This window comes from Symphalangus syndactylus, chromosome 13, assembly GCF_028878055.3.
Source record: "Symphalangus syndactylus isolate Jambi chromosome 13, NHGRI_mSymSyn1-v2.1_pri, whole genome shotgun sequence".
Lineage (NCBI taxonomy): Eukaryota > Metazoa > Chordata > Mammalia > Primates > Hylobatidae > Symphalangus > Symphalangus syndactylus.
Window position 1 is genome coordinate 31,788,688 of NC_072435.2, and position 12,018 is coordinate 31,800,705.

The 12,018-nt window shown below is 46.9% G+C and overlaps 1 protein-coding gene across 1 annotated transcript in view; it reads left to right on the plus strand.

Annotated features, from left to right (window-relative positions):
- The window catches only part of LOC129460173 (uncharacterized), a 69,302-nt gene extending 68,973 nt beyond the window's left edge, over positions 1-329 (plus strand). The window contains exon 4 of the mRNA XM_063614906.1: positions 20-329. Within this exon, the coding sequence (XP_063470976.1) occupies positions 20-216 (197 nt within the window). The 3' untranslated portion in view covers positions 217-329. The remainder of the gene's footprint in view (positions 1-19) is intronic.
- Positions 330-12,018: the final 11,689 nt, after the last annotated feature.

Genomic DNA, 12,018 nt, shown 5'->3' on the forward strand with positions numbered 1-12,018 from the left:
TCCCCTGTTCACACCCCAGCCATCGAGGATGAGTACAGAGGACCCAAGCTTGAGGATGACAAAGTGACAGTCACCTTCATGAAGGGGCTCATGCAGTGGTACAAGGACCAGAAGAAACTGCACCGGAAATGCACCTACCAGGTAATGCACCTGTCAGGTACCGGGCACCCGGGAACCCTGGGATGGCCTCACAGCACTGCCAGCCGCGGGCACTGAGCAAAATGACAGGAGAAGGGCAGCCACCACAGCCAACACCAAACAAGAGTCGTGGTCATTATGGATTGGCAGTAATCCCTCCCAATATTCAGATACAATAGACTATCTCTACAGTAAAGCCACCAATCTTGGCTCATTTGTTCAGAAGATAGCACCCTGTTAGAGAAATCCAAGAAGCACCAACCCTCTCACTACACATGACACTGATTTCCTTTGATGGACAGAGCTCCAATTCCAATTGGTGTCTCTGACTTAGAAAAGGCTATTATGGGCCAGGCACAGTGGCTGACACCTGTAATCCCAGCACTTTGGGAGGCCGAGGTGGGTGGATCACTTGAGGTAAGGAGTTCAAGGCCAGCCTGGCCAACATGGTGAAACTTCATCTCTACTAAAAATACTAAAATTAGCCAGGTATGGTGGTGCATACCTGTAGTCCTAGCTACTCAGGAGGCTGAGGCAGAATTACTTGAACCCAGGAAGGGGAGGTTGCAGTGGTCCAAGATCATGCCACTGCACTCCTGCACTCCAGCCTGGGCAAGACAGCAAGACTCCACATCAAAAAATAAAAACAAAAACAAAAACAGAAAAAGAAGGAAGGAAGGAAGGAAGGAAGGAAGGAAGGAAGGAAGGAAGGAAGGAAGGGGCTATTATAAATGCTCTAAAACTTTAGAAAAAAACTTCAGTGACACTGTTAATTTCCTCTGAGTCTTACAAACTGAGGTTTATAGCCTTGCTTCAATAATTTCACAAAATGAATGAGTCTGAGCTACTCTAAATGCCCAACAAGGAGGTGTAATGAATGAAGCTGTCGTTTCTGTGTTAATATATCAAGAATTTTTGCCCACACTTCAGAGGATTTTAAAGAACAGATGTAAATCTTATCAGATAGGTGATACTTTTTCCATTTATTTATTTAGTTGGTTACATCTTAGCTCCTGGGAATCTCTCCTCTCACGAATTTTCCAATCCTTGGCTATATGATTCTCCTCCTAGTCATGATATTAACCTCCCGGGGAGTTGCATCCTCTCAAGGGTTTCCAATGCCTCTCAACAGCCACTCATGCAACCAATGATGCCCATCTGCATTAGACAACTTGGAGAACCTAAGGACTCTATCACACATGTCTAAGATGACTATGCAACTATCAAAAATGACTATATACCCATCTGTCCCAGCCAATAGTGCTCCCCGAAAGTAATGCTATACGATTTCATTACCCCCTCAGCTTGCTATATCAAAAGGGGAAAGTTGTTAGAATAAAATCGGGGGTGCCAGGCACAGTGGCTCACACCTGTAATCTCAACACTTTGGGAGGCCAAATTGGGAGGATCCTTGAGCCCAGGAGTTTGAGACCAGCCTGGGCAACATGGCAAGACTCCATCTCTACAAAAGTAAAAAAAAAAATTAGCTGCACAAAGTGGTGCATGCCTGTGGTCCCAGCTACTTGGGAGGCTGAGGCAACAGGATCACCTGAGCACAGGAGATTGAAGCTGCACATGGGTTCAAGCAATTCTCTTGCCTCAGCCTCCCAAGTAGCTGGGAGTACAGATGTGGGCCACCACGTCTGGCTAATTTTTGTATTTTTAGTAGAGATGGGGTTTCACCATGTTGGCCAGGGTGGTCTCGAACTCCTAACTTCAGGTGATCCGCCCACCTCAGCCTCCCAAAGTGCTGGGATTACTTGCGTGAGCCACCGTGCCCGGCCCTTCAAAGTCTATTTTATCTCTTCTATGTCTATATCCACAGTAATATCTATGTCTACATTGATGTTAATGTCTATATCCATGTCTACACCCACAGCTCTATCCTAATCTATACCTACACCATAGGGTCAGCTATATCTTTATTGGTAGCTTATCCTCTATCTGCAGCTATATCCACATCTCCATCTACATTCAGATCAGTCTCCCTCTCTCTGTCTATGTCTGTGTTCATTTTCTAGAGCTGCTGTCATAAATTCTCACAAACTTGGTGGCTAAAAATAACACACGCTTATTTTCTCACAGTTCTGGAGGCCAGATGTTCAAAACAAAGATGCCAGCATGGCCTTGTTGGCTCTGAAGGTTCTAGGGGAGAATCCTTTCTTGCCTCCTCCAGCTTCTAGGGGCTCTTGATGTCTCTTGGCTCCAGTCTCTGGCCTTCTCTTCTTCTCTGTGTCTTTTCTTTTGCTATGTCTTTTTTTGGAGGGGGTGGGACAGGGACAGAGTCTCGCTCCATCGTCCAGGCTGGAGTGCAGTGGCTGGCACGATCTCGGCTCACTGCAACCTCCGCCTCCCGGGTTTAAGCGATTCTCCCACCTCTGCGTCCCAAGTAGCTGGAATTACAAGTACCTGCCACCATGCCTGGCTAATTTTTGTATTTTTGGTAGAGACGGTTTTCACCATGTTGGCCAAGGCTGGTCCTGAACCCCTGATCTCAAGTGATCTGCCCACCTCAGCCTCCCAAAGTGTTGGGATTACAGACATGAGCCACCGTGCCCAGCCGGGTTTCACTTCTGTAGATTCTTGGTCTAACCAACAAGTTTCCCACAATTTATTACATTATTAAAAAAAAATCTTTATCATCATAAAAATAATACATGTCTGGTATTATTTTTCTATAATATTCTAGGCGCTATTATATAATATTCTAGGTGGTATTATTATTCTAGGCATACTATTAAACACAGAAAGAAAGACACGGAGGTCAGCAGCCTTCAAAGATGGCTTCCAACAATTCCTCCCTTCCCTGTATACAGGCATCACTCCTCCCATCACCAGGGGGGTCTATTTCCCCTCCCCTTCATTCTGGGCAGGCCTCGTGACTTGTTTTGACCAATAGAATGTAGGAGAGTGATGTGTCAATTTCAAGCCTAGGCCTTAAGAGGCCGGGCGACACCCATACTTGCTCACTTGCATGCCAGCCGCCATCTTGCAAGGAAGCTAAAGCTAGGTTACGAAATAGTGAAAGCCCAGGTGAATGCAGAGAGGCCATGTGGGGGAGAATCAGCCCATTACCAGCTGACATTAGCCACACAAGTGACCGAGGGAGAGACCAGCAGCAGAACCATGCAGTCAACCCTCTGAATCCTAGTAAGTGATTGTTTGAAGCCACTAAACTTTAGCGGGTTGTGAACAGCAATATATGGCTGAAGCAGACACCCCTCCCTTAAGCCCCCAGCCCAGAGAGGAACCCTGCTAACCTTTTGATGCAGGTCCTACCAGATTTGTTTTTTCCTGTGCTTATACATATAATAAAAAAAAATCCACAAAATAGACATCTTGGCTTATTTTTACATTTCAGGAAAGCTGTTCAGAATGATTTTATTAATAGTACAGCTGCAGCAGGAAGAGGAAATAATAGCAAAATTTGCCTCTTAACTATCAAGAGTCGTGCTGAGCTCTTCATAGCTATGAAAATCAAAGACCCAAATTTACAAACTTTGCACATTTGTGCTGAGTTACTTTAGTACTTTGTCTACAAGTCTCCACAGGCCCAGTGGGGAGGAACAGTTATTTCTTAAGCACCTTCCAAACTTTTTTGAGCCAGAAAAAAGTATCGGTTTCAAAATACAGAAGAAACTGGCAAAATCACAGTTAACTAATGCATCATTAAGTATTTCATAGTAAATCAAGTCAAGTAATTGTTGAATATTTCTGTCATGTCTTTTTTTTTTTTTTTTTTTTTTTTGAGTCAAGGTCTTGCTCTATCACCCATGCTGGAGTGCAGTGGTGCAATCACAGCTCACTGCAGCCTCAACCTCCTGGGCCCAGGTGATCCTCCCACCTCAGCATCCCAAATAGCTGTGACCGAAGGCATGCACCACCACACCCGGTTAATTTTTTTATTTTTATAGAGATGGGTCTCCCAATGTTGCCCAGGCTGATTTCAAACTCTTGGCCTCAAGCAATCCTCCCACCTTGGCCTGGGGATTACAGGCGTGAGCCACCATGCCCAGCCTCCATGTCTTTACATTTGAGAACAATTTGTAGGTTAGCTTTGTCTTTGTTTTTTTAGAGGTGGGGGTCTTGCTGTGTAGCCCAGGCTGGACTCAAGCTACAGGGCTCAAGGCATTCTTCATCTCAGCCTCTTGAGTAGCTTTGACTACAGCCATGTGCCACTGTGCCCAGCTACCTTTGTCCTGGTTCCTAGGAATTCTCTAGAAGGCAGAATGAGTGCAAAGAAAACATAGGCAAGTTTCTGTTAAAGAGTTACCTGTGGCCACAGTTCCTCTGGAAGTTTAACATAGAGTTACGATATACTATGCTATCGCCATCCCCAAATTTGTATGTTGAAGTCTTAACCCCCAGCACCTCTGAATGTGACTGTATTTGGAGATGGGGGTCTTTAAAGAGTAATTAAGGTAAAATGAGGCCGGGTGCATTGGTGACTCACAGCTGTAATCCCAGCACTTTGGGAAGCCGAGGCGGGCAGATACCTGAGGTCAGGAGTTCGAGACCAGCCTGCCCAACATGGTGAAACCCTATCTCTACTAAAAATACAAAATTTGCCTGGCATGGCGGCGCATGCCTGTGATCCCAGCTCCTCGGGAGGCTGAGGCAGGAGAATTGCTTGAACTTGGGAGGCGGAGGTTGCAGTGAGCCGAGATCATGCCATTGCACTCCAGCCTGGGCAACAAGAGCGAAACTTCGGCTCAAAAAAAAAAAAAAAAAAAAAAGTAAAATGAGGTCCCGTGGGTGGGCCCTTAATCCAACCTGACTGGTGTCCTTATGAGAAAAGGAGACCAGGACACAGCCCCATGCAGAGGGAAGACCATGTGAGGACACAGGGAGAAGACCCATCTGCACAGCCAAGGAGAGAGGCCTCAGCAGACACCAACCTAGCCAACACCTTGATTTTGGACTTCTGGCCCCCAGAATTGTGAAAAAGTTAATTTCTGTCATTGAAGCCACCCATTCTGTGATAGTTTGTTACAGCAGTCCTCAGCACGTAGAATACGATGCCGTTTGTATGGCAGACGGTCTCATTGTACACATGCATGTTCATGTGTGACTATCCCTGTGGGGCGCAGAGATGGCTGGGGGAGTTCCCTGCTGCCCTGCTCAAAAGGTGGAGCCTGCCCCGCCCTCCCCAACTCTTTTCTTGACCTTGGCTTAATCACTGTGGTCTTTATAAGCTTTGCCTGCCAGTTCCCTCTGAGACTTCATTTCCTCCCAGGACTGGGTCCTGTGCTCCCGTCTCGCTTTAAACTAAGTAAGAACATTTATAGAAAATGCAAGGCCCGGCCAGGCGCGGTGGCTCACGCCTGTAATCCCAGCACTTTGGGAGGCCGAGGCGGGCAGATGACGAGGTCAGGAGTTCAAGACCAGCCTGGCCAACATGATGAAACCCCATCTCTACTAAAGACACACAAAAAATTAGCTGGGCGTGGTCGTGTGCGCCTGTAATCCCAGCTACTGGGGAGGCTGGGGCAGGAGAATTGCTTGAACCCGGGAGGCAGAGGTTGCAGTGAGCCGAGATTGTGCCATTGCACTCCAGCCTGGGCAACAGGGCGAGACTCCATCTCAAAAAAAAAAGAAAAGAAAATACAAGGCCCCAGGATAGAGGACTTCAAACTTTGTTTTGGTGCCACCGAAAGTGTTTTTGAAAACTGTCTCCTCCTCATATCAAATATTTTCATCACATAAATTGAAAAAAGTTTATTATTATTATTATTTTTGAGATAGAGTCTTGCTCTGTCACTCAGGCTAGAGTGCAGTGGCGCAGTCTTGGCTCACTGCAACCTCCGCCTCCCAGGTTCAAACAATTCTCCTGCCTCAGCCTTCTGAGTAGCTGGGATTACAGGCGCCTGCCACCACACCCGGGTTTCACCATGTTGGCCAGGCTGGTCTCAAACTCCTGACCTAAAGTGATCTGCCTGCCTTGCCTCCCAAAGAGCTGGGATTACAGGCCAAGCCACTGCACCTGGCCACGGCTACTATGTTCTTAGGACAGAAATACTTGGGTTGTTTAGATCTCACCCGATGAGGAGTTGAACAGTTCGGTATTTATTTGGGGGTGCTATGGAAAAATGATGGCTGGTGCATTGAGCAAGTTCAGGCGTGGTGGTGCACGCCTGTAATCCCAGCTACTTAGGAGGCCGAGTCAGGAGAATTGCTTGAACCCGAGAGGCGGAGGTTGCAGTAAGCCAAGATCACACCACTGCCCTCCAGCCTGGGTGACAGAGTGAGACTCCACCTCAAAATAAATAAATAAATAAAAGAAAAGAAAATCCTATTTTCTGAAGCCATAACCATGAATTTGGGAACTGAATTTAATCCTCCTTGAGTTAAAAATAATGAACATTGTTGCTGCCATCTCTGGATTACAAAAGTGCCCATCTCATAGCTGAGCCCTTGGCTGATGCTCTCGTGGCGTCCCGGGGGCAGAGATGGTTGTGTCCATTCCAGAGAAACACAGATTTAGACTCTTCGGGTCTTTTCTCTGCCAGCTGTTGCCACAGGGCACACTGTGGGGCATGGTATCCAAGACGATTGCTATCAGTTCTCCTCCCCTATGAGCCCACTACCTTTCCCATCAAGAGATGGGGTCTGTTTCTCCTCAGCTTGAATCTGGGCTAGCCTTACCGACTTGGTTGGACCAATAGAATTCAGCACAAATGATGTGATACAAGTTCCAGGTGTAGCCCTTAAGAGACATGGCAGGATTCACTGCCTCCCTCTTAGAAGCCAGCCACCATTGTTAAAAACTTCAGCTGAATTAAATTTAAAGTTTAATTGAACAATGAACAATTTGTGAATCGGGCAGCCCCCAGAGTCACAGCAGATTCAGAGAGACTCCAGTGATGCCTCCTGGTCAGAACAAATAGATAAAAAAGGGAAGTGGCTGGGCTCAGTGGCTCGCGCCTGTAATCACAGCATTTTGGAAGGCCGAGGCGGGCGAATCACGAGGTCAAGAGATGGAGACCTTCCTGGCCAACGTGGTGAAACTCCATCTCTACTAAAAATACAAAAATTAGCTGGGCCTGGTGGTGCATGCCTGTAGACCCAGCTACTCAGGAGGCTGAGGCAGGAGAATCCTTGAACCCAGGAGGCGGAGGTTGTTGCAGTGAGGTGAGATCGCGCCACTGCTCTACAGCCTGGTGACAGCGCGAGACTCCATTGCCAAAAAAAAAAAACCACACACACACACGAAAAACGGGAAATGGCATACAAAAATCAGCAGTGAGGTACAGAAACAGCAGGACTGGTTACATGTTGGTGTTTGCCTTATTTGAACACAGTATGAATTAGGGTTTCGATCTTGTCTGCCTATTAAGCTAGGTTATAGCTTGTCCACAAGGACTCAAAAATAGGAGTATAGAATCCTTCTCAGGCCATATTTAGTTTGCTTTAACACCATGTAAGAAGCCTGACCCCTGTGATCCTGCCATGGTATGAGGAAGCCCAAGCCAGCCATGTGGACAGGCTGTGTGAAGAAAGAGATGCCAGACAGTCCCCAGCCATTAGAATCATCCCATCTGAGGTGCCAGACATCTAAGTGAAGGAACCATCTTGGACATCCCTACCCTAATGGAAGTCCGTAAAGCAGAAGAATCAGCCAGCTGAACCCAGTCCTGATTGCAAAATCAAGAGAAAATATATACTGCCACTGCTTTAACCCACAAAGTTTTGGGGATGGCATGTTTTATTGCAATAGATAACATCCACTCGAAAACTCAAAACCCTCCCGTGGCTCCCATCTCACCCACAGCAAAACCCAACGTTTTTATCAGAGCAGTAGGGCCCTGAATGCCTCCCATTCCTGCATTGTTCTTTTGACTCTCCAATGGGCCAAGCTCCCCTAAGGGCCTTGGTACTTATTGCACACTGTACCTTGTCTCCCCATGTCTTGCCCCTCAGTTCCTTCTGCTCTCTGCTCCTGTGTCACCTTCTCACTGAGATCCTCTTTGAGCACCCCTGCACCCACTCCCCACTTACACTGTTTTAATATTACCTTGGTACTTACACTTGACATGCTATGTATTTTATGTCTTTAAATTTTATATATATATATATATATATATATATATATATATATAGAGAGAGAGAGAGAGAGAGAGAGACAGAGCCCCGCTCTGTCCCCAGGGCTGGAGTGCAGTGGTGCAATCTTGGCTCACTGCAGCCTTGACCTCCTCGGCTCAAGCTATTCTCCCACCTCAGCCTCCTGAGTAGATGGGGCTACAGGTGTGTGCCACCAGGCCCAGCTAATTTTTGTATTTTTTAGTAGAGATGGGGTTTCACCATGTCACCTAGGCTGTTTCGAACTCCTGGGCTAAAGTGATCTGCCCACCTTGGGCTCGCAAAGTGCTGTGATTACAGGCATGAGTCACTGTGCCCAGCCACTATATATATATATACGTATATATATATATACGTATATATATATACACATATATATGTATATATGTATATATATGTGTATATATATGTATATATGTGTGTGTGTGTGTGTGTGTATATATATGTATATATATTTTATCACTTATCCGTGTCACCTGTGACATCACTTCCGTGAGGGCAGGGATTTTTGTGTTTTGTTTGATGCTGTGTCCCCAGTACCTAGAACATGGTTTGGCACACAGTAGGTGCTCAATAAGCGTTTGTCCCTGCAGTAACTAAACTTGGTCTCCTCTCCCTAATACTCAGACCCCCATGGTGCCAGCCCCCACCCTCTCGGTACACAGTATCATTTTTTTTTTTTTTTTTGAGATGGAGTCTTGCTCCATGGCCAGGGTGGAGTGCAGTGGCACGATCTCAGTTCACTGCAACCTCTGCCTCCCAGGTTCAAGCAATTCTCCTGCCTCAGCCTCCCGAGTTGCTGGGATTACAGGCTCCCACCACCACGCCCAGCTAATTTTCGTATTTTTAGTAGAGATGGGGTTTCACTATGTTGGCCAAGTTGGTCTCGAACTCCTGACCTCAGATGATCCAACTGCCTTGGCCTCCCAAAGTGCTGGGATTACAGGCGTGAGCCACCACACCCGGCCCAGTATCATCTTTTTAAACATTTTTAGTACAGGCTGGGCATGGTGGCTCATGCCTGTAATCCCAGCACTTTGGGAGGCTGAGGCGGACGGATCACGAGGTCAGGAGATCAAGACCATCCTGGCTAACACGGTGAAACCCCGTCTCTACTAAAAATACAAAAAATTAGCTGGGCGTGGTGGTGGGTGCCTGTAGTCCCAGCTACTTGGGAGGCTGAGGCAGGAGAATGGCGTGAACCCGGGAGGCGGAGCTTGCAGTGAGCAGAGATCATGCCACTGCACTCCAGCCTGGGTGACAGAGCAAGACTCCATCTCAAAACAAACAAACAAACAAACAAAAAACAATTTTACTAGAGTCCTTCCAACACTTTATTACAAAAACTTTCAAACAGAGCAAAGTTGAAAGATTTCACAACAAGCACCCCTATCCCCACCTCCTAGATTCTACCATTGACATTTTATCATGCCTGCTGTATCACAGGTGTGGCTGTATCCCATATCCATCAAACCATCTTTTCTTATGCATTTCAAAATAAATTATAGATTATCTGTCCACTGCCCTCTTAATGCTTCATATCATTAACTAAGGTTTAATATTTGTTTGTTCTTTTGATAGAAGAATGTAAAATACACACAATAAAATGCACAGATCTCAGGTATAATTTCACTGAGTTTTAACAAATACATACCCCTGAAAAACCAAATGCCTGTTAAAATACAGAACTCAGGCCGGGCGCAGGGGCGCATGCCTGTAATCCCAGTACTTTGGGAGGCCGAGGCGGGAGGACTGCTTGAGTCCACAAGTTTGAGACTAGCTTGGGCAACATGGCAGAAGCCTGTCTCTACAAAAACATACAACAATTAGCTGGGCGTGATGGTGTGCCTGTCATCCCAGCTACTGGGGAGGCTGAGGTGGGAGAATTGCTTGAGCCCGGGAGGCTGAGGTTGCAATGTGAGCTGAGATCGCGCCACTGCACTCCAGCCTGGGCGACAGAGTGAGACTCTGTCCCAGAAAAGAAAAAACAAACAAACAGGCCGGCACGGTGGCTCACGCCTGTAATCCCAGCACTTTGGGAAGCCAAGGCGGGCGGATCACGAGGTCAGGAGCTCGAGACCATCCTGGTTAACACGGTGAAACCCCATCTCTACAAAAAAAAAAAAGTTAGCCAGGCGTGGTGGCGGGCGCCTGTAGTCCCAGCTACTCGGGAGGCTGAGGCAGGAGAATGGCGTGAACCCGGGAGGCAGAGCTTGCAGTGAGCTGAGATCGCACCACTGCACTCCAGCCTGGGCGACAGAGTGAGACTCCATCTCAAAAAAAAAAAAAAAAAATGCAGAACACCCCATCATCCCAAAAAGTTCCTGCATGTTCCTTTCCAGCCAGTCCCTGAACTCCAGAGGCAAGCACTGCTCTGATTTTTTTCCACCATAGGTTATAGTTTTGCCTGTCCTAGAACGTCATATAAATGGAATCATAAAAAGATGTACGCTTTTAGCTGAGCGTGGTGGCTCACACCTGTAATCTCAGTGCTTTGGGAGGCCAAGGCGGGTGGATCACCTGAGGTTGGGAGTTCAAGACCAGCCTGACCAACATGGACAAACCCCGCCTCTACTAAAAATACAAAATCAGCCAGGCGTGGAGGTGCATGCTTGTAATCCCAGCTACTCGGGAGGCTGAGGCAGGAGAATTACTTGAACCCAGGAGGCAGAGGTCACGGTGAGCTGAGATTGTGCCATTGCACTCCCGCCTGGGCCAACAAGAGCGAAACTCCATCTCAAAAAAAAAAAAAAAAAAAAAAGATACACGCTTTTGTGTCTTGCTTCTTCACTCGTGAAGCCAACTTGAACTTAAACCAGGGTCTTTTTCCAAGGAAAAGCTTTTTCTGGCATCGGCCATCTCTTGATTAATTCCTTCCTTCTCAGGCCAGTGTCCCAAGGGTCCAGTTACACAAACTATTTTAAAAACTAAAGACATTTTTATGTGGTCCCCTGGGATACTCTGGTCTTTGGAGACCTCTTCATTCCTTGTCTTAAAGCAGACCCTGGTCAACTTGGGTCACTAGCTGTTTCCTCCCAGGAGTGGGTTCTTTTTTTTCTTTTTTTTTTGATGGAGCTTCCCTCTTGTCATCCAGGCTGGAGTACAGCAGTGGCACGATCTTGGCTCACTACAATCTCCGCCTTCTGGGTTCGAGTGATTCTCCTGCCTCAGCCTCCTGAGTAGCTGGGATTACAGGTGCCCACGCCATGCCCAGCTAATTTTTGTATTTTTACTAGAAACGGGGTTTTACCATGTTTGCCAGGCTGGTCTCAAACTCATGACCTCAAGTGATCCACCCTCTTCAGCCTCCCAAAGTGCGGGATTACAGGCGTGAGCTGCCGTGCCCCGCCCCAGGAGCGGGTTTTATCTCTTGGGACACTGACTTTTGTTTCTCACGACCCCTCCGGCCCCCCAGAGCCATTACTCCTCCTACGGCACCTCATATGGCTCCTCCTTGGTGCATGTCACATCTTACTGAATGCCTGTTTTTACTGTTTTTCATTTATGTGTGTGTGTGTGTGTGTGTGTGTGTGTGTGTGTGTGTGTGTTTTGAGACAGAGTTTCATGATGAGGCTTGACTAAGGTTGAATTCAATATTTCATGGTCTGCTCTAGTGTGAATGGAATCACTGATACACTTCATCCTGTATCTTGCTTTCTTCTCTGCAACAATAGAATGTGGCCACTTGCCAGGAAATACATTGGGACCCAGCTCACTGTTTTTCATCATCACATGAAAATCCACAGAAAGGCTGTGAAGTAATTTATTCACTCTTTTCATCATTATGAATTAGACAGTAGT